The sequence below is a fragment of the Mus caroli genome, unplaced genomic scaffold (genome assembly GCF_978045245.1).
Source record: "Mus caroli unplaced genomic scaffold, Mus_caroli_1 scaffold_12, whole genome shotgun sequence".
NCBI lineage: Eukaryota > Metazoa > Chordata > Mammalia > Rodentia > Muridae > Mus > Mus caroli.
This window is the reverse complement of record NW_028227267.1, coordinates 53,543,097-53,566,349: the sequence shown is the minus strand read 5'-3', so window position 1 is coordinate 53,566,349 and position 23,253 is coordinate 53,543,097. Positions and strand designations below refer to the sequence as shown.

Sequence of the window (23,253 nt, the reverse complement as noted above, 5' to 3'; positions counted from 1 at the left end):
CTACTACCTTGCCACAAGAAGTAAATAGACTGCAGATGATGGAGAGCTGGCCTCGAAACTTCACTCTATATTCTATGTATTTTATTTAATTTGCATAGTACTTGTCATTCAATAATCTTGGGAAGGCCCACAAAAAATGAATGTGCATTGCTAGTGTTACCGGTAGAAAAAGAATAATCAAGAAAAGGACTATTTAGTTCTCCTTATAAATAGAAACGAAGTATCATTTAAAGTAGCCTAAACAGTAAAGTGAATCAGAGACTTCATCTAACATGACCTTTTTCTAAGACAGGGTCTCACTATGTAGTCCAGGCTGCCTGGAACTAGATACATAGACTAGAGTAGCCTCCAGCTCCCAGAGATCTGCCTGCTTTGGCCTCCTGAGTGCTGGAATTAACAGTGTGCGCCTATCTGGCATTTTAACATTTCAGATGTTTCCTTTTCCATTATTTAGCATATAGGACTCCTTAACAGCAATGTAAATATCAAACAAGCATCTTTTCAGCATTAAACACATTTTGTAGAAATCAAAGGCTTTGGTTTTTCCCCAATGTCTTCACATAGTCACTGATTAAAAAAAAAAAATCTACATTAGCATCTCATTAAGACAGCACTGGGTAGCATAAACAGTAACAATGCTTGTGAGTAGCAGCATAAGACCACGAGCTTGCAATTATTTACTAAGACAACTGATGGCTGAGAATGCAGGTCACCATGAGGCCTGCACCTGGCACGCATGGGGCCTAGGCTCAGTTCCCATCACAGAAATAAAAACAATTAACTGAACAGCTAAACAAAAGAGATCTTATGCAAACCACAAACAAAAATGTCTCACAAACTAAATATATTAGACTAATTCTGAAATCAGAAGAAACAATCAAATTTTAAAAAATAAAATTGGGCAAAACCAAAAAGACCAGGAGAAGCAAAGGAGAGGAAGAGCTGGCCAATGAGTGCAACGTTACAGTTACAGGGAGAAGTTATGGTGTAGCTGGGCATTATGGCACATGCTATAATCATGTAGGAGGCTGAGGCAGGAGGATTAAATTTGAGGTAGTTCAGGCTGTGTATTAAAAAAGTATCTTGGGCTAGAGACATGGCTCAATGGTTAAGAGCACTGACTGCTCTTCCAGAGGTCCTGAGTTCAATTCCCAGTAATCACATGGTGGCTCACAACCATCTGTAATGGGATCCAATGCCCTCTTCTGGTGTGTCTGAAGACAGTGACAGAGTACTCACATAAGTAAAATAAATAATTCTAAAAAAAAAAAAATAAGTGTCTCAACAAAACAAAGCTGCATTGTGTTATTTTGCATCAAGAGAACCAAAAATAATGATAATATACTATATAATTTTAAATGCTACAAGAAAGGAATTTGAATGCTTTTATAATAAAGAAATGATCAATGTTTGAGAACATAGATAAACTCAATCTGACATAAGCATTAAGCAATGCATACGTTTGTCAAACTATCACACGGTTCCTGTGGTAGTTTACACAAGAATGGCCCTTATACATTTGAACACTTGGTCAGCAATTGGTGGAACTATTTAGGAAGGATTAGGAGATGTGGCTTTGTTGAAATAGATAAGTCACTGGGGGTAAGTTTTAAGGTTAATATCTCTCTCTCTCTCTCTCTCTCTCTCTCTCTCTCTCTCTCTCTCCCCCTCCCTCCCTCCCTCCCTCCTTTGTAGTTGTCTCAACAAGTGAACTTTCAGCTCCTTCTCCAGCTCCATTCCTGCCTGCCTGCTGCTATGCTCCCCACAATGATGGTCACAGACTCACCCTCTAAAACTGGCCCAGATTAAGACGTTTCTTTTATAAGTTGCCTTGGTCATGGTGTTTTGCCACAGGAATAGAAAAATAACTAAGACAGTACCCCATAAGTCTGTATCAAATTTATGATTTGGTGAAAACAAAAATCTTTTCCCAAATACTACAAGAGGGCTAGAGATGTATGTGACAGAGCATGTGACTAGCATGAACAATACCTGAGTTTGATCCTTAACACTAGAGAAAGAAACAACAACAAAACAAAAGGACCGAGGAGACCCTGGTAAGCACACTGCCCTCAGCAGGCACACCAACACTTACGGAGTAGGTTAAGTCCAAGTTGATATTTTCTGGACTTGTGATTTGCTCTCGTTGTCTCACCAGGACTCTCTCTTTTCTTCCTGCATCTTTTGCCTTCTCTAAGGCCTGAAATCAGACTTACACTTGGTAAGATAGTTCTTTGCATTTGCCAGCATTTATGCATCTATATGATGAACAACCGAGTGCCTACCCCACATCAGATGACTCTGAATGTCCCTATGGCCTCACACAAAATCCCAGAATGCTGTTTAACCTGGAGCTTTGCCTCCTAGACTGACTATGTGGTCTTGCTGAGAAAGGGCTTATTTACTGCAAGTTCCACAAAGAAATATAATAAGAAACTTATCCCCGCCCCCCCCCCCCCCCAGGCAGGGTTTCTCTGTGTAGCCCTGGCTGTCCTGGAACTCACTCTGTAGACCTGGCTGGCCTTGAACTCAGAAATTCACCTGCCTCTGCCTCCCAAGTGCTGGGATTAAAGATGTGAGCCACCATGATCTGCTTGAAACTTATCTTTTAAGTCATGAACATTGTACTTTCATGGTCTGAGGTGAAAGTAAAGTAACAAAGCAACCTAGAAGAGAAGACTCAGCATTGCTGCTACCCTGGAGGACTAGGGTTTGGTTCCCAGCAACTACATGGCAGCTCAAGCAGTCTGTAACTCCTGACCCAAGGGATCCAACATGCTTTCCTTCACAGATACTGCATACATACACACATACAGGCAAAACATTCATAAACACAAAATATAAATAAACCTTAAAAAGGTAATGTCAAAAATTGTATAATCATCCAATTGTGGTATAAGAGTTTGTAAGGCAAAATTCTCAAAATAATTGCCTTACTCAAACCCTAAGGCCAGTCAACCGCAAAAATAAATAAATAAATAAAATAAAATAAATGCATATTTAAAAGTAGATACAGACATCTGCACATATCTTAATCTGAGTTCTCCTAGTTTACCAACTTACCAGTTTTAAGTCTCCACAACTGTTGGCAATACAGCTTTCTTCCACCAACTCATTTACTTTCTTCTCCAACTGTCTAATTTTTTCTTCTGGACTGTTGAGAAAACAGTATTATTTAAATCATCCAACCACTAAAATCTATATCACAAGTTACTTTTTAGCATTGTCTATTAAATGCTATTACACGTTAAGAATAGATTTCAAATAAGGATATATGTGGAATTGTTTAAAAAATCCACAATATTGTGCTTAATAATTATATTAGAGAATTATTCATAATAAATATACATTAAAATAAACTGAACATTTATTTAGTGTCAAGTGTAATAATCTAAATGTGCTGCCCTAACAACTCCACTTACTTCTCATAAAACACTTGATGTGAGAACTGTAATTATGTTTTACTGAAAAAATAAATTAGCTTAGAAAGTTCTGCCAAGATCACAAACTAGTAAGTGATAGAGGGCGGATGCAGAGCAGTCAGGCACACTGGACCATCGCAGCTGCATCACTGCTCCCGAGAGAAGGGGATATTTTTTGAGATCCTATGAAAAATAAAAACTTCCCCAGTGGCTAGGAAAACTAAAGCTCATAAGAGATTTAAAATTATTTATGAACATAAAAATGTTGTAAAGGAAATTTCTAAATAAGAGCCAGTTTAAAAAGACTTGGCTCCAGGGCCCCACATAGTAGCATAGGCCTTAGTGCCAGGACCTAAGCATATCTCTGACTTAGAAGCCAGCCTGGTGTACATAGAGCATTCCAGGCCAGACAAGGCTCCATAGTGAGGCCCTGACTCAAACACACACGCACCGCACGCACCCATGCATGTACGCACACAAACAAACAATTGCCAAAGCAGTCACATTTGAAAATAATGTTACTGTTGCCTTGCTACTCTTTTCTTCCAGGGAAATAGTGTAACTCTTAATGCGCACTGATAACTAAATAAAATCCCACTGAAGACACACTACTAAGTTTTTCTTTGAAAACATACCCTTTCAAAATTACATAACATTTATAATCCTGTTCAGCCTTCAAAAGAATCACTACTCATGAAAATTAGACAACAACTTCAGTCAACTAACCATTAAGAATTTGTATGACTTCACATAACTATTCCTAGATTTGTATTCCTTTACTGAGGCCAAGAATTGGGAATGAAGATTCATCAGTGTACTGCTCACACAAGCTAATATTATGTATCTAGAAACAAACAAACAAACAAACAAACAAACAAACAAAAACATGCAGCAGCAGCAGCAGTCGAAGGCCTTGCATACCTGTCTTCATTTTTGGCTTCCAAAGGAGGAGCAGGGCCCCTGGACTGACCAAGGGGGTCAAATGCAGAGCCTGAGACACAATTCAAGAGTTTCAGTTTATGATCCAGCAAAGTTGAAGAGAATCTTGTACATAGTAAGTTATCATTGATTAAATGGTGTAAGCCCAATAGGAAAGACAGCTATTACACCTGTACTTATTCACTTATATAAATATTGCATGGGAAATGTTAGGATTTTTAACAAACACGGAACTATAAACAAAACTTACAGAAAAACAAACAGAAACAAAATAAATTACTCCCTCAGTATTCACTTTCTTCCTTCAGAGATCTGCATTTCTGTGAACTCTAAAATTATCAAGCATCAAACCAAGAATTCTCACCTGAGGAATACCGAATGGCTGAGAAGCACCTAAAAAATGTTCAACATCCTTAACCATCAGGGAAATGCAAATCAAAACAATCCTGAGATTCCACCTCACACCAGTCAGAATGGCTAAGATCAAAAATTCAGGTGACAGCAGATGCTGGCGAGGATGTGGAGAAAGAGGAACACTCCTCCATTGCTGGTGGGATTGCAAACTTGTACAACCACTCTGGAAATCAGTCTGGCGGTTCCTCAGAAGATTGGACATAGTACTACTGGAGGATCCAGCAATACCTCTCCTGGGCATATATCCAGATGTTCCCACCAGTAAGAAGGACACATGCTCCACTATGTTCATAGCAGCCTTATTTATAATAGCCAGAAGCTGGAAAGAACCCAGATGCTCCTCAACAGAGGAATGGATACAGAAAATGTGGTACATTTACACAATGGAGTACTACTCAGCTATTAAAAAGAATGAATTTATAAAATTCCTAGGCAAATGGATGGGCCTGGAGGGCATCATCCTGAGTGAGGTAACCCAATCACAAAAGAACTCGCACAATATGTACTCACTGATAAGTGGATATTAGCCCAGAAACTTAGAATACCCAAGATATAAGATACAATTTGCTAAATGCATGAAACTCAAGAAGAACGAAGGCCAAAGTGTGGACACTTTGCCCCTTCTTAGAATTGGGAACAAAACACCCATGGAAGGAGTTACAGAGACAAAGTTTGGAACTGAGATGAAAGGATGGACCATCTAGAGACTGCCATATCCAGGGATCCATCCCATAATCAGCTTCCAAACGCTGACACCATTGCATACACTAGCAAGATTTTGCTGAAAGGACCCAGATATAGCTGTGTCTTGTGAGACTATGCCAGGGCCTAGCAAACACAGAAGTGGATGCTCACAGTCAGCTATTGGATGGATCACAGGGCCCCCAATGGAGGAGCTAGAGAAAGTACCCAAGGAGCTAAAGGGATCTGCAACCCTATAGGTGGAACAACAATATGAACTAACCAGTACCCCGGAGCTCGTGTCTCTAGCTGCATATGAATCAGAAGATGGCCTAGTCGGCCATCAGTGGAAAGAGAGGCCCATTGGTCGTGCAAACTTTATCTGCCTCAGTACAGGGGAACGCCAGGGCCAAGAAGTGGAAGTGGGTGGGTGGAGGAGTGGAGGGGAGCATGGGGGGGACTTTTGGGATAGCATTGGAAATGTAAATGAAATAAATACCCAATTTAAAAAAAGGAAAAAAAAACTATCAAGCATCTGTAAGGGATAATCTGGGATTAGCTTTATCATTTTTACTCATACAATAAACATTCATTTTTGTTGGTTTTATTTTTAAATGTTTAGCTTACATATTCAAATAGTATTTTTACCTCTCATTTTTAGGATCAAGTTCTATCATACACACACCATATTTTAGGTGCATAGTTCAGCATATTTCGACACATTACACACTGGTGTAACCACCACTGCAAGTGAGCTATAGCACAACTGCACCAGCCATTTCCTCTAAGTCATGTATTAGAGCAGGCTCTCCATATGTAGCCCAGGCTAGAGAACAGGTGGCATACCTTTCTTAGCCTCACAAGTGCTGGGGTTACAGATGTCAATCACCAGAGCCACCTTAACCCCTTTCTTTCTTAGTAGAGTTCTCGAAAATCATGGTGTGCCTTATAATCAATGGCATGTTTGATTATATTTGAAATGTAAATGATCTGCATATACAGAAATGGGGGTGAGTGTGGTAAGAATGCACCAACCTCGCAAAGCTGCCTTGGAAAAGCCAGCTGCTCTCACTGCTGTCATCGGTCGAGCAACTCCATCCTTTAAAGAGCAAGAAGCATTTCAAACTTATTCTTGAATAAGAACTATACCTACTGACAGCTCTGCACGTTACACACACCCTACTCTAGCCCTGATTTTTAATAACCATCTCCTCATGCCTTACTTCTGTATCCTCATGCAACAACCCGACTCTTCCTCTTTCCCCTATAACATTTAAATGCTGGAACTAACAGTTATTCTTTTGGTTTGAAAAGAATAAACTAATTAGCTAATTTGTCAGCTACTCCTGCTCTTTTGGCTGGTCTCCCATACGCCACAAGAGAACCCACAGAGATTGTAAATGGTAGCCCAGGAGAGCAAGTTCCAGCTGCTCCAGAAGGCAAAGCATCAGTCTATGTCAACTTCTACAGCCTCTCACTTGAGACTGAAGCATACAAATCCAAGAAAGCATACTTCTGAAAAATCAAAACAACCCAAATATTAACCCAGAATAAAAAGGTGTTACTACATATGTAACAACTTTGTTAAAATATAAGAAGAGGAAAAATCTTTGGTAATAAACTCTATGTCACAAGACAGGCAGAAGTAAACCACAGGAGCAAACAGACCTGAATCGTCCCTGTCATCGGTCTTCCCATTGATGATGTCAGGGATGTCTTGGACTAATAAACAGAAACACAGGTTAAACACAGTCCTAAAATTAAAATAGCTCCTGCAACTTTACAGGTAAAACTGTAGGCACCTCTTGATTTTTTTTTTCTAGCTACACATAAGCACAAACAAAAGTTTTCCATTTGTTACCTAATAGCGTGGTATCAACTTACAAACTCTTATCAAGGGTAGGCAAGTAACAATCCACCTTTGTAAATAAAGTTTTCCTGGACTACAACATCTATTTATACATCGCCTGTGGCTATATGACAAACACCGTTGCATGGACAGTTGTGACAAAGACCATTTGATTTGCAAACTGGAAATATCTGTCCCTTCACCACTTCTTACATTGGAGAAAGACCAATGCAAACACACCCTCAGGCTCATCTCCTGGGCCTCTGGGCTCTGAAGCCATTTTGCTGACCATAGTAGAGTGCACGATCACAAAGGTTCTAAAAGTTACTCCAGTTCAGTCTTTCATTCTTCTACCGTCTCTTTCTTATTTTATGTGAGCCAAAACATATTTAGGAACATTAAATATGGTTAAAGGACAATTACTCTAGGGGGTTTAGAGACTATTTTCCCCAAAGGGTCAATAAGATAAAACTCAGATATACATCCCTGAAACATTTTCTTAAATTTCATCGATTACATGGTTAAGTTCTTATAAACACCATTATGCTTATATAACATCTAGTCCATGTAGAACTCAAGAATGGAATATATATCAGAGTTGGTTATATTATGTAGAAAACAGAAATCAATCAGCAAATAAGGTCTACAAATAAAAAATAATAATAAGATATAGTTATGCATAAATCAAACTTACTGAATTATCCAAAGCTATTGCTCAAATTAGACCTTTTAATATATATTGGTATACATCTGGATTATGAATTGACAAAGCACAAATTACTTAGAACTGTCTTGAATGAACTTATATATATTTAAGAACCTACCCCATATCCAGTAGCTATGGGTCTGCTGACTGCTGTGCTTGGTATTTTAGCAGTTACCTTGGGGAGGAGAAAGAGCATCCTCAGCAGGACTCAGATCATGCTACATACTGGAAAAGGTAGAGGCTCTTCACTAAAGAAGTATGCTGTATTTGGTGATCCTCCCCAGAGAAGAACACACTAGTTGGTTTTCCGATGCCAAATGGCCACACACACAAATAGCATTATATAGACTGAGCAGATTAGATGTAGAAATACATATTTATATACATATATATGCATGCAATAACAATTAATAAAAAAAGAGCCCATGAATTTGAAAGAGAGTAGGGAAGGGTATATGAGAGGGTTTGGAGGGAAGGGAACAGAGAAATGTAATTATAATCTCAAAGAAAGAAAGAAATATGCCATACTTAGAATGATTGCTTAAATACTAGGGAGTTCAGTTATTGAAAGTGCTGAGGTGGAGACTGAGTTTGAAATTCATTTTAAAGGGAAGGGACTCAGAAATGACTTGAGGTCCTAACAAGTAAGCCCAGTGTTCATGCTTGCATCCACTTATCCCCGAAACAAATCAAAACAAAATCAAAAACCAAAACAAAACAGAAAAACCAAACCAAACCAAGAAATCCGACAATAGTGGCAATTCTGGCTCTGAAAACAATCCAGAATTCTGGTATTGTTAGGAAGTAGTAAAACTGGTTCATGTGGATCTCTGTGGCCGCTTACTTATCACCCACAATTCCCTCTTGTTTCTCTCTCCTCCACCTGAGCAAGATGCCCAAAGGAAGGCCAAGGGGAAGAAGGTGGCCGGGCCCCCACTGTTGTCAAGAAACAGGAGGCTAAAAAGGTGGTCAATCCTTTGTTTGAAAAAAGGCCCAAGAACTTTGGCACTGGGTAGGACATCCAGCCCAAAAGAGATCTAACACGCTTCGTCAGATGGCCTCACTACAACAGGCTGCAGCAGCAAAGAGCCATCCTCTCTAGGTGGCTCAAAGTCCCTCCTGCCACTAACCCATTCACCAGGGCCCTGGACAGGCAAACAGCTACACAGCTGCTTAAGCTCACCCACAAGTACAGGCCAGAGACAAAGCAAGAGAAGAAGCAAAGGCTCCTGGCCCATGCTGAGAAGAAAGCTGCTGGCAAAGGGGACATCCCAACTAAGAGACCACCTGTCCTCTGAGCAGGAGTCAATACAGTCACCACCTTGGTGGAGAACAAGAAGGCTCTGCTGGTGGTGATTGTCCATGATGTAGATGCCATGGAGCTGATGGTTTTCCTGCCTACCCTGTGTCAAAAGATGGGGGTGCCCTACTGCATCATCAAGGGAAAGGCCAGGCTGGGGCACCCCTTCCACAGGAAGACATGCACCACTGTTGCCTTCACACAGGTTAACTCGGAAGACAAGGGTACTCTGGCTAAGCTGGTGGAAGCTATTAGGACCAATTATAATGACAGATATGATAAGATCCACGCCACCAATGGGGAGGCAATGTCCTGGGTCCTAAGTCTGTGGCTCACATTGCCAAGGTGGAAAAAGCAAAAGCTAAGGAACTTGCCACTAAATTGGGTTAAATGTACACTTAGTTTTCTGTACATAAATTTATTTATAAAATTAAAACATAACTGGTTTATGTGAGCACTTATAAATCAAAATAGACCATTCAAGAAGGAAAGAGCATCCTTTCAACATTCAGAGGGAAGAAGTTGATCCTTAATCATAAACCACACACATAAATACTGAAGACAAAAGCAATAAATCTCCTGGGAGAAAATGACAGAAGAAAAGCTGACAGCCTTAGCCTTCACAGTGATTTTTAGGACAGGACACCAAAGCCTGACCAACAGGACTGCACTGAGCCAGAAACTTTTGAGTACCAGAGAACACCACCAACAAGATGAAATCAGATGAATCACAGGGTGGGAGGGAAATCCTTAATCATGGATCTGAATGAGGACAAAACCGAGCATATAATGATGAACCTCAAGAACACTTATGAAGGACAATGTTCCAGCACCCATGATCGCACTGTGGGAGGGTCTAGCAGTCGGTCTTAGTAGCAGAAACCCGAGTGGTAGCTACCAGTGTCAGGGAAGGAGAAGCGCAGGAGTCATTTAACAGACAAGAGGATTTTTGTTTGGTTTGGGTTTGCTTTGGTTTTTGAGACAGGTTTCTATGTGTAGCCTTGGCTGTCCTGGAACTCTGTAGAATGAGATCCCCCTGCCTCTGCCTTCCAAGTGCTGTGATTAAAGGCTTGCATCACCAATATCCACCTTAACGGACAAGAGTTTTACATTCCCAAGAGGAGACGATTCTGAAGCCTGCCTCACAGCATGTAAATGCAGTGAGCATTACTGGGCTGTACATGACTATGATGGGGAAGCTCATGACATAGTTTCTACAAGCTTATTTATAGTTTGCTTACTGGAGGTCTTCTGCCATGACTGGTTCTCACTGCTTGCTGAAAACCCGTGTCATTCTCCAACTCCTAAAGTAAAAAGGCAAATTTAACATTCAAAATAAGTATGACAAAAGTTAAACTCTTCTGGTTCATATTCAAGATCCAGATAGGATCTGGATTATAAGATTTTAGTTCATCTTACCTAAAATACAGACTGCTGTCTTCAAATTCTATACCCCCAGCCCCCAAATATCAAGGCTCCTTCTACTCCTCTGGAATCGTTGGAATTCTTTTTTTTTTTTTTTTTTTTTTGCACAAAGATCTTCCAAAGTGAAGGATAATTAGTTATGCTACTGTGTACCTTTGACTTCACACTTCACAGAAAAGTCCTCAGTTTTTTGTTTTGTTTTTTTTTAATTTTTAAATTTTTTTACTAGGTATTTTCTTCATTTACATTTCTAATGCTATCCCAAAAGTCCCCCATACCCTCCCCAGTGCTCAGTTTTTATGAGAACTGTGTACTTATTTAACATCATCTAAAATAACCAAAATCCCTAAAAGAGGGTGGTGCTATCACTTGGTTAAAAGTCAAGTATCCAAGGACATGACCTTTCCCCTTTCTCCCTAGTAGCTGTGGAGATGAGGTTCAAATCTTTCCCTTTCTCTCTTTGCTTACCCTTCTCCTTCTTCTACCTTCCTCTAATATTCCAGGATCACACTACTGTCCCTACCTAAGGAAGCTGCAGGATAGAAAGGCCATATTCTCTACAAGCAAGAAGGCAAATATTTCCTGTTCCTCTTCTGTTAGACCAAATGAAACACCAGAAACCTTCACTGTAGGCAGGGACTGACATCTGCACTAAAATACACTTTCCTGACTCCTGACCTGTACTTAATTTCTCCTGAGAAGTCTGTGGGAAAGACTGCTAGTCAAGACAGGATGTGCACATTTCTGAGCTACCTGGCAGCCTGTCTCACCAACTGGCCATCTTCTAAGTGCCTCTCACTTTCTGCCTCTGGACTACCTTCAGATACACTGAACACAACCCTCATGGTTGCCTTTCCTCTATCTCAGTCTGCTTCCTGAAAACACACTTGCTGCTAAGGTTGAGGATAGAGGCTGAGTCCTCAGCGTGGTGGCACAGACAATGTGGAGGCTGCTGTGCTTAGACATGGTCATGCTGGTCCCAAGAGAATAGGATGTTGGAAGAGTAAGACTGGCCCTTCTCCACTATTGCTGTCAAAATACAGAAATTATTCACAAATAAAATTTTATTGTAATGTTATTTATAATTGCAAAAACCTTGGGGGTAGAAATCTACAACAGAAAATATGTTTAAACAAATGAGCATTTTCAGTTATGCCGCCTTAAAATTCTATTTATACATGTCATATCATGACATAATGTTAAGTGAAAAAAAAAAAAACAAAATTGCCAATTCCAAATATGATAAAAATTGTATACATATGCAGAAATAAAAGACAATAAAATACTAATAGTGATTATATCTTTTATGTTGGGGATGGGATTTTTTGAGACAGGGTTTCAATATGTAGCCCCAACTGGCCTCCAAACCATGATCTTCCTGCCTCAGCCTCTTAGGTGCAAAGATTACAGGTGGACACTTCTGTATCTGTCTCACATGCTGTTGTTTTTGAATGACAGTCATCAGCAAATTTGTTTTCAACAATGGGCATGTGCTACTTGGTTTGGGTGATCTCAGGGTAGATAAGCATGTAATTTTAAACTGGGAGGAGAGGGGGGCTTCAATGTATTTGTTTGTTTGCTTGCTTGCTTTAATACTAACTTTAGAAACTGCTTGCAACTATTTTAACTAAAACTGAATAATTCTATCTGCATACATGTGTGTTTGTATACCAGAGGGAAACAACTGCATATATTAAAGGACAAGGTCTACAACAAAATACTAGGTTGTAATACAGAGCACATGATCTTCAGGTGACTGCATCTGCTATTTTCTTATAATTATTCCACTGTTACAGTTTGTTAGTTTATTCTTTATTTTCTCCAGTTTCCTATATTTTCCTACTTTTCTGCTGAGCGCTAAGGTTACAGGCATGTGGACATACAACTACTGTCCTTATAATGATCAGTATCAGAGATTTACAAAGAAGCCATCCCTATTTACCTTCTTGCTTTCTTTCTACATGTCAAATTCACAGCTACATTACACCAAAGTAAAATTTCCAGAAAGCCAAATGAAAAGAAACATAATGCAAATTTTAAAGTCCGACAAACACTAGTATTTTATTCTTATATGCTTGCAACTAAATTAACCACATCTTTCTTTTCTCTTTTCTTTCTTTCTCTTTTCTTTCTTTCTCTTTTCTTTCTTTCTTTCTTCCTTCCTTCCTTCCTTCCTTCCTTTTCTTTCCTTCCTCCCTCCCTCTCTCTCTCTTTGAGACAGGTTCTCACTATGTAGCCCTTGCTGTTCTCTCCCCATACAGACAGACCAGACTGACCTCAAACACACAGAGATCTGCTTGCTTCTGCCTCTCAAGTGTTGGCATTCAAGGTGTGCTCCACTGTGTCATGCATTTTCAGTCTTTTGTTTTTTAAGAGCAGGCTCACCGCAAACTCACAGGGATCACCTGGCTCTGCCTCCTAAGTGCTGGATTAAAGTTGTACACATCACTGCCCAACTGTGCTTTCATTCTTTTACCCATATTAGGTTAAGATAACTTGTATAAAGTTTTCTGGTTTATTATTTTTATTTTTATTAGGTATTTTCTTCATTTATATTTCCAATGCTATCCCAAAAGTCCCCCATACCCTCCCCCTCCACTCCCCTACCCACCCACTCCCACTTCTTGGCCCTGGTGTTCCCCTGTACTGAGGCATGTAAAGTTTGCAAGACCAAGGGGCCTCTCTTTCCACTGATGGCCGACTAGGCCATCTTCTGATTCATATGCAGCTAGAGACACGAGCTCTGGTGGGGTACTGGTTAGTTCATATTGTTGTTCCACCTATAGGGTTGCAGATCCTTTTAGCATCTTGTTTTGACAGAATTCAGAAACTGAAACTTCCATAACAGATGTGAATGTAAATTTGACTTTGTAATAATTTAATCTTTGTAATTATTATAACATTAAATATTAAACAGATTAACTTACATAAGTGGGAATTCATGAAAATGAAAAATTAATACACAATGTGATCTTGGAGCACACATACACACACGTTCGACTAAGGGAACAATATTTGGTAAGATCAGCACTTAAGTTAGTCTTCATGGTAACAGTTTCTATGACTGTAATTTTTCCTCTATGCTCATATCTATTTCCCAATTTCTCTATAAAATATATGCTTAGCAAGAGAAAAATAACTCCAAGGCAGGTAAAAATTAGAGCACTACAAAGGTGGCCTCTACTCTAATATCCTTGAAGATCACACTGGAGGCTGAAGCTAAGGCCTTGTGCATGCTAGGAAAACACTCCATCAACTGAGCAGCGTTCCCAGCCTATGATCCAGATCAGGTGTATGTCAACATCTCCCCATTAAGAAGACAGTAGAGACTGGAAAAGCCAAAACAAACTTCAGCTGGAGAGCAGGCTCAGTGATTAAGAGTACTTGATGCTCTTGGAGAGAACTTGAGTTTGGTTCCTAGTACCTTGGCTCACAACTGTCTGTAGCTCCAGTTCCAGTGGATCTGACACTCTCTTCTGACCTTTGCGGGCCAGGTATGCACGTGGTATACATAAAAGCACACAGGCAAAACACTCATATACATAATCTGATCTTTGGTATCTCCAGGTTATCTAAGTCTTTATTTATGCCTACAGCTAGTGCAGAAAAGTGCAGGGATATAGCTGTCCTATTCTGTTAGTCTTTCTCATGAGCTACCCTTCTGCTGCAGCCACTGTCACTGGTAGGAATTATGAGGTTCTTCAATAATTAGTTTTCTAGTTTTTAAGACCTTACTTAGTCTGAAGGACATAAAAAGCAAGAACCACTTAAACACAGAGTCCTCAGGAACCAGCCGGACTGGCTACCAGAAGACCAACGTGAGCAATGTTTTACCTCAGTATCAAAGGCTGGGTTGTAGTCGTTGAAACCAGAGTAAAGGTCGTCCTCATCTGTTTCTGGTGCCAGATGAACATTTTCCATCATTTGTACCTGTTAAAAAATCAGCTCTATAAAAATGTTCCTGATATAACAATGTATTTTTCTGAAGCTAGGAGTTGAATCCAGAGCATGCTACAAGTCACATCCAGATCTAAGAAATAATTCTTAGTTCAAACAAAGAATTCTTCAAATTCATTCATATTTTTCCAAATCCCCCAAACTCTCAAAACATCTATCTACCTCCCTCATTCACATTTGTTCCACGTCTTTTATGTAAGTTACATGTGTGTATGTGTGTGTGTGTGGGGTAAATGATTACCCTGACGTTCAGGGGTTGAGTACAGAAAAAATGCAACGATCACTTAAAATGTAAGGCAAAATCCATTATACCCCCAGAAATGATAAAGACCAACAACACACAAGGTCAGCGAAAAAGGAGGGCAACCAGAATACCTACACATCATTAGTGGGAGCATAAAATGCTACAACTTTGGGAGAAGGGCTGCTGTTTCATCCTATTAACCTTTTGTGACCTAGAAATTCTATTCTGTTTTTTTGTGACAAAAGTGAAAACATATGTTTATATGTTAACGTAGGAATGTTTATAGCCGTGTTAGTCCTCCAGCCACGAATGGTCAGAGCACGAGCCCTGGAGTACTGGTCACAAGGAGAATGTAACAAGAGCAGGGAATAGACACCGCTGAAAGAAGCCTAGGAAAAACAGCACACTGGGCACCTACCACTTTACGTCTGTGGAGCTGCAGAAGAGGCAAAGCCAAGCTATACAAGAAAACAGAGCAATGGCTGCTTCTTGGGCCTGAGTAGGGGAGTGAAAGAAAATGGGCATGAGAGAATTGTATGGCATGATGATAAATGTTTGACTTGGGTCACACTGGCACACAGGGTGAAAGCTCAGCAGGGGGTGAATCCATGGGAGAGCACCTGCACAGGAAACCCAGCAAATGTGTGCTTAGTTCTGCTCGCCTAGGAAAAACCTAAAAACTAAACAGATGTCCAAACATAAGCCAGTCAGTGTGTTTAGGGAAGTTTAACATCTGTAATTTACTTAGAAAAGTGCAGAAAGAAGAGCTATTGAGAGAGACAGACAGACAGACAGAGATAGGCAAGTGGACATATAATAAGTAGTATAGAAAACGTCGGGAGGCAATGGGTAGCAAGCAGTCACTGTAAAAGTCTACAGTTCACTGAACAGTTGGAAGACTTCTCTTGTTTGTTTTGTTTTGTTTTTCCAGACAGGGTTTCTTGGTGTGGCTCTGGCTGTCCTAGAACTCTCTGTGTAGACCAGGCTGGCCTCAATCCACCTGCCTCTGCCTCTGTTGGGATTAAAGGTGTGTACCACCACCACCACCCAGGGGAAGTCTTTATACGTGCTGAGAAAAATGAAAGGTGGGGGAAAAAGTCGATACAAAGTAGATTTGAAGGAAAGGCGTGTACACTATATCTGTACTAATTACGTGAGTATCTAGAAAAGGGTCCCAAGTGTCGCTGAAATCAAGTCAGTATTTTAGGAAAACTGTGAGTGGTGGTGGGGAAGGTAGTTAGTCAAGAAATGTAGCACTGTTGATGGGATAGGGGGTTTGCAGAAGGGGAAACCAGGAAAGGGGATAACATTTGAAATGTAAATAAATGAAATAATAAAAAATCCAATTAAAAAAAGAGAAAGAAATGTAGCACTGAACTGCACTGGCTATCTAACTTGTATCTGTGGTGTGCTAGTAAATTCCAAAGAAAATTCCATTTATTCTTGTTGTTTGGCATAATGCCAAGTTTATGTGGCTTCTCAGAACCGTTTGAATAGTAAAATAGTGCCCTGGGGATTCATATACTGTAAACCCCACCCCCTACCCCTCACCCACCCCCCAAAAATTAAATCATATTTGCTTTCATTTTCTGCAGATTTCTCCTGTAAGTTTCTGCTTCATTGGTTTCTCCTGTGAACTTTTTCCTGTGCAGCCTCTTCTGCTAGCTTAGGAATAGTTGTTTTTTTGTTTTTTTAGTGAAGATCACCTCAATGTGACCGGGAGCTCAGACGTGGGTTATCCCAACCATGAACTATAAAAGCCCAGTCGTGCACTTTGGGAGCTTCCTTTACCTATGTCTGACCAATAACCGAGACTCTACATTTATACCTCAGTTCAGGGGCCAGTGAAATGGCTCAGCAGGTAGAGGTGCTCCGCACACATGCCTGGTGACCCGAGTTCCATCCCCGGAGCCCATGACTGGAGGGAACAGACTTCTCAAAGCTGTCCTTTGACTATCACAGGTGCTCTTGGCATGGACTCACCCCTTACCCTCATCATGCACACACAATAACAACAAACACACACACACCCTTTGCTTCAACACTGTTTTCCATTCTTTAACATGTGAAATAAAACTCCAGCACTCCTTTTGGGCTCCAGTCTGGGGCCAAGCCCACTGTTTGGCCGAGGCACATCTACTAGCACTACTATCATTCCCCAGGGCTGCAAACTGCTTCTTTAAACTGACAGCTTTCGAGTACTTGGTGGCTTATTTTTCTTTTTTTCTTTTTTGATATGCCTACTTTTGATGACTTGGTCAGTTTCACACGTGATTTGTAGTTTTGTTTGTCTGCTTTAGGGGATTGTTTTTTGTTGCTTTTTTATTTTATATTATTTTATTGAGACAAGGCCTTACTATGTAACCCTAGCTAGCCTGGAACTATTTGCATACAGCAGACTGGCATCCAACTTGCCAAGATCTGCCTGTTCTGACTCCCTAGCGCCCAGATTAAAGACATATGCTACCACACCCAATAGAACACTGAGATTTGGGTGTTTGTTTGTTTTCTGAACACTGAGAGCTGGACCTCTTGGTTTGTATAGTTATGAAGCATTTTCTGGGTCAATATAATAGTGAACCCTGTTCACTGTTTACTTCAGTTCTTAGAACAGTGTTTCACAACATTTCCAATGTTGCAACTCTTCAATATAGTTGTTTGTGTTGTGATGAACCCTAATCATAAAGTTATTTTCATTGCTACTTCATAACTATAATTTTGCTACTGTTACGAATTACAATGCAAATATCTGATATTTCTGATGGTCTTAGATGACCCCTGTGAAAGGGTCATTTGGTGGCAAAGGGGTCAAGACCCACAGTTTGAGGACCTCTGTCGTAAGAAGATCAAGACTCTTCCTTTCCAACTATCATTCAGGGCGTGGTGGCACTCTAAGGAAGTAGATGTAAAAGGCTCAGAAATTCAAAGTCAGCCTCAGCTACACAGCAAGTTAGCAGCCAGCTTAGGTCTCAATAAATAATATGTATTATCCATTGGGTTCCAGTATATTCAAACAGTGTACAGCCATTACATTTTCTTCATCCTATAAAAACAAAAACCTGAGGCTCTTTGACAGTTACCCCATATCTCTCCTTTTCCCCAAGCACCTGAAAGCCACTAAACGACTTCCTGCCTCTATAGATTAGCCAAGATTCCATGTGCAAGAGACCATACAGTATGTGGCATTTATGTCTGGCTTCTTTCAATAGCATGTTTTCAGGGTTTGTGATATAGTTTCATTATACTGCATTCTTTTTCATGACTGAATAATAAAATTACAACATTTGACTTCTTTATTCTTTAGGAGATGAATATTGGGTTGGTTCTACCTTGGGCTCTTATGAATAACCCTCTTATGAATGTTTATATTCAAGTTTTTACCTGAATATGTTTTCTTTTTAAAATGTATGTGTCTGTGTTAGGAGCTGGCCAACATGGGTACTGGAGACTGAAGACCTCTGGAAAAGCAGCAAGTGTCTTTAACGAGCCATGTCTCTAGCCACAGGTGAGCTCAGTTCTACTGGGTATATGCCTAGGCATGAAATGTCTGGTTCAAACAGGAACTCTGGGCTAGCTTCTGGAACAGCTGCCTGCTTTTTAAAGTAGAGTGATAAATATCACACCATCCTAATCAATGCCTCTTGAGATGTTAGCCATTCCCTTTTCCAGCGTATACACACTGCATAGGCTACCTGCCCAAAAGTCACTTAGCAGCTATCTCTGTTACCAGGTTAACTGCTCTGGTATCTTGTTATCTTGTTATCACTGTTATCTTGCTAATCACTGGATAAGAACAGAGTTGTTAGCAATCAAGCATGTCAAAGGGAAGCCATAAAGTATTTCCTTTAAGTGTCAACTCACTTTATCACAATCTAAGCAGGGGGAAACAGGACAGAAAAAAAAAAAAAGTTAGAACAACAAACCATATTTATATTACTTGCATCTCAATATAGTATTATAAGTACTTTTCTTTTACTCTTACTGTTAATGTCTTCAAGTGCCTGTATAATTTAAATATTATCATACATACGTATGTATATTTTAAAAAAGTGTACTAAAGGTTGTGTGTGATGAGGTTTCAAACTTCCCTAGGGGCCTTTGACTATATCCCTCACAGATAAGAGGGACATTCTCTCCTAAACCAGTGGCTCAAACCTGAGCACAAGACAGCAGCTTACAGCTTTTCATTTCAGCTCCTCAGCCACCAGTGCTTCGGCTTCAGAAAATCTTAAGTGAAGGAGATTCCTTGATCCCTCAGAAAGCCAATGTATTGGGATTTCTTTGCAGGGGAGGATTGTTTTGTTTCTGAGACAAGGTCTTATGCGGCCTTGGCTGGCTTTGAACTCAACATGTAGACAAGGCTGACCTTGAACTCCTGCTTCTACATCCCAAGCACTGGCATAACAGGTATGAGTTATTCTGCCCAGGCAAGATGTGAATTCCTTGTTATGGGTATGACGGCTTCTCTGTGTGTGTACAGGTGTAAATGTGTGCATGTGGAAATGGAGGCCATCCTCTTTAGGCACTGCCTGCCTTGTTTTCTGAGGTAAGACCTCCCCCTGGGAAGGAGGACCTGGGGCCAGATTCAGCCAAGCTAGCTGACCAGTGAGCAGCACAAATCCTCATGCCTCCCCCAGCCACCACACTAGGTTAGGTGGGTGCTAGGGATCAACTCAGGACCTTAGGCTTCTGCAGCAAGCACTTTGCCAACTGGGCATCCCCACAGCCCCAGAATGTTGATCAACAGGTTCCCAAGGGCTGCTGAAGCTGCTGCTCCGGCGATCACACTTTCAGATCATATGCTCAAAAACTCCCTCCTTACAAACTCTTCTGATCTCACTTTCGTTTATTCATAAGGTATTGAAACAATCAGCTCTTAGAACTAAACCTTTTTTCTGGCTTTTAACCAGATTTACACACACACACACCTGGGAGACATTACAGATAGCTGAACAGACCAATAGTGGAATACACAAAATTTTAAAGATGTAGAAAGCAAGGCTAGGAAATAGTAAATGAATTAATTACCCTTTACTAACAACTATGAATGGCTAAGGAATAATACAACTCAGGATTTCTATATTCTCCAAGGTGTTTCAAAAATAATTTGGGATGCTGTCACTTCAATATTGCCAGTGAAACTATTTTACATGGCAAAGTCCTTTCTTTTTATATACTTCTACCTTGATACAGTTCACACTCAAAATGCCTATTGTAGTTTCTCCAAAGTTACAAACCAGAGTTGAAGACAAAAAGGAAACGGGGAATTTTAGGCTTTTGGGAAAACAGTAGTCAGATATCTTTTGTCTGTGCATCCTCAGATTCAACCAACTAGAAACTGAAAACATTTGGGAAAATTTTTTTTACCTTAACTGAACATGCACTGGCTTCCCCGCCCCCCCCCCACCCCTCCGAGCGTACTTTTCATTATTCCCTGAACAATTAAGCATAACAGTTAATTACATAGCAATAAACAGTCTAAGATAACAAAATGTGAAATGGCTTATATACAATACAAATATCATACCATCTTATGTATGTGAATGAGCACCTGGGAACTTTGGTATCCAGGGAAACTGGGTGTCCTAGAATCAATCCCCAGAAGTTATGTTTTTATCTTTGTAAGACTGTGATTTATTGGGCTGATGAGATGGCTCAGCGGTTAAGAGCACCGACTAAAGTTCCTGAGTTCAAATCCCAGCAATCACATGGTGGCACACAACCATCCGTAACAAAAATCTGATGCCCTCTTCTGGAGTATCTGAAGACAGCTACAGTGTACACACATATAATAAATAAATAAATTTTTAAAAATGTATTTTTAAAAAAGACTTATTTATTCATTCTTTTCTGTACTTTTGCCTTTACTCCCGATTACTAGGTAAAGCTTCACCGGATGCAAGCATTAGAAATGTTCGCTGTAACCCACTGTGAAACTCTAAAAGTTTCATTGCTGCCATGGCATCGCCAAGCCGTGTGACATTAGCCTGGGTCGCCGTGCCAGGTGGAGCGGGAAGTCCACCCCCTGAGAGGAGCACCAACCAAGTGTTGGCTATGGAGGCGCAGTCGCCAGGAGCCGGGCTTGGGCGCCGCCAGCCCGCCTGCCCTCGCGACCCCGCCGCCGCTCACGCACCGGGCAGGTAGAGGGCAGCACGGAGAGTGGCCGCGAGGGGCCGGGCGCTTCTCCTACCTCGCGCCGAGGAGGAGCGGGCTGACCACGAGTGGGCCGAGGGAAGAAGCGACGCCTGAGCCTCGGCAGGCCAGAGCGGGACGCCCAGCCGTTGCCAGGCGCGACTCCAAGGAAGCCGCTCCCACAGGCCTCCGCGCCGCGTGGGCGAGGCCGGATGCTCCGGACCGGAAGTGCAGGGCTGCTGGGACCTGTGGTCCGTCAACAGCGGAGTGATTCTCGAGGCTGGCCCAATGTTTATGGTGGCCCAGGAGATGCTACAGGCATCACAAGAAGGAAACCAAGGTCGAGTGAACCCCGAGGCAGCCATCCCCAGAGCTGGAGACCAGAGCGAATAGAATAGAATAGAATATGTCCCGGAGCCATCACGCGGCTTGGGAACCTTGGAAGACTGTTTTCTGTGGAACATTGCGTAGAATTGTACGCCGTCGCCCCATAAATTTGTCATATTAATCCTGTCTGGGTTCTCTCTAAATAAATATAATCTGAAAAATTAAAAAAGTAAAGGTAATGTAATGCCAGCTATGATGACGCACATCTGCAATCCCATCGCTTGGGAGTAGAGATGACGCTCAGGAGTACAAGACCAGCAGGGCCAGCAAGAGGAGACCCTGTCTTAAAGACAAAATAATATTTCTCTCTAGAGCAAAGGCTGGGCATGTTGACTTGAAGCCCATTATAAAAACCTGAAGTTTACTAACCTCACTGTTCAGTTGTGTCAGAAAGTCATTGCATATGTAACATCCACCTTAGCCTCCCACGGGTGGGGGTGGGGACAGATGTAGGGGACAAACTATTAGGTTGGTCGGGTTCGGGCTACGTGGTGTGTTTTGAAGACTAAACCTCTTTATCTCTGATCCAGGCGTGTTGTATCAGCATTCAGGAGGTTACCTTGCAAGTGGGGTATATCCTACAGCAACTGACAGTGTCTGGCAACTGTGTGTCCCTCAGAGCAAATAGTCAATAAGTAGTTGTTACGTTAATTAGTGAACATCATGGGGATCTTTTAAGTTACTGCACTTCAATATAGGAAGATAAAAAAAAAATGGGCTGGTGAGATGGCTCAGCAGGTAAGGGCATTGATTGCGTTCCGAAGGTCCTGAGTTCAAATCCCAGCAACCACATGGTGGCTCACAACCACCCATAATGAGATCTGACACCCTCTTCTGGTGCATCTGAAGTCAACTACAGTGAACTTATGTATAATAATAAATAAATCTTAAAAAAAAATAAAAGAAAGATAAAAAATACTGAGTTACAAGTTACTGCACTTCAATAAAGAAAGATAAATATTAGAGTCAATCTCTTTTGTTTGTTTGCTTGCTTGCTTGCTTTTCTTTTGAGACAGGGTTTCTCTGTGTAGCCCTGGTTGTCCTGGAGCTCTCTGTACACCAGTCTAGCCTCAAACTCCTTAGTGCTGGGATTAAAGGTGTGTGCCACCATTGCCCGGCACCAAACTTTTTTTTTTTAATGCCTGTACATTCAGGGTACCCAGTTCTTGTCTGAGAAGAAGACATTATGTTTTTGTTAAAATAAAGGTTCATCAGGCAACAGATTTTCTTATTTGTTCCCACACTAATTATCGAATAAACTGTCAACATATGTAATTAGTTACAAATAAAGGGGGACGGGTAGCAGACAAGCCTGAGTCCCATGAAGTGGTTATGGAGTGAAAGAGAGTTCCATGTGTGAATATGAAAATGAAAAGCAGGTTTGAGGGAGAACACATCAGGTGTCAGATGCCTAAAGAATGTGCAAGAAGAGATACTGAGTAAGCAATTGAATATAACAATATAAAGCTCAGAGGAGAGGGCTGGGAATGTAGCTTAGTGTTAGAACATTTGCTAGCTGTGTTCAAGGCCCTAATTTGGATTCCAGCATCATCATAATCATCAAAGCTCAGAAAAGTTGCCCATCTTGAGATACACACTTGGGATTCAGTAATTCCTAAGAAAAGATTGTAAGATTGTGAGTGAGTGAGCAAGATGTATTTTTGGAATAGGGGGATGTAGAAAGGAAAAAAAGACAAGAGACAGTAATGAGGGTGGGTAAATACCATCAAAATGCATGTGATGGTTATCTGTGGTTGTCAACTTGATTATTTCTGGAATGAACTACAGTCCAGAGAT

The 23,253-nt window shown here is 40.9% G+C and overlaps 1 protein-coding gene across 3 annotated transcripts in view; it reads right to left on the bottom strand.

The window, feature by feature from the left end:
• Positions 1–21,240, bottom strand: part of Ift88 (intraflagellar transport 88) — a 90,843-nt gene extending 69,603 nt beyond the window's left edge. Inside the window, exons 1-9 of one of the 3 annotated variants that reach the window (XM_021181484.3) lie at positions 21,128–21,240; positions 14,571–14,666; positions 10,553–10,615; positions 8,130–8,186; positions 7,125–7,178; positions 6,492–6,555; positions 4,344–4,413; positions 3,064–3,154; positions 2,096–2,200 (exon numbers count right to left, since the gene is read on the bottom strand). In XM_021181484.3, the coding sequence (XP_021037143.1) occupies positions 2,096–2,200; positions 3,064–3,154; positions 4,344–4,413; positions 6,492–6,555; positions 7,125–7,178; positions 8,130–8,186; positions 10,553–10,615; positions 14,571–14,660 (594 nt within the window). In that variant the 5' untranslated portion in view covers positions 14,661–14,666; positions 21,128–21,240. Of the gene's footprint in view, positions 1–2,095; positions 2,201–3,063; positions 3,155–4,343; positions 4,414–6,491; positions 6,556–7,124; positions 7,179–8,129; positions 8,187–10,552; positions 10,616–14,570; positions 14,667–15,355; positions 15,420–21,127 lie in introns of those variants that run through there. The other 2 variants (XM_029469188.2, XM_085828684.1) reach the window with 2 other exon arrangements.
• Positions 21,241–23,253: the final 2,013 nt, after the last annotated feature.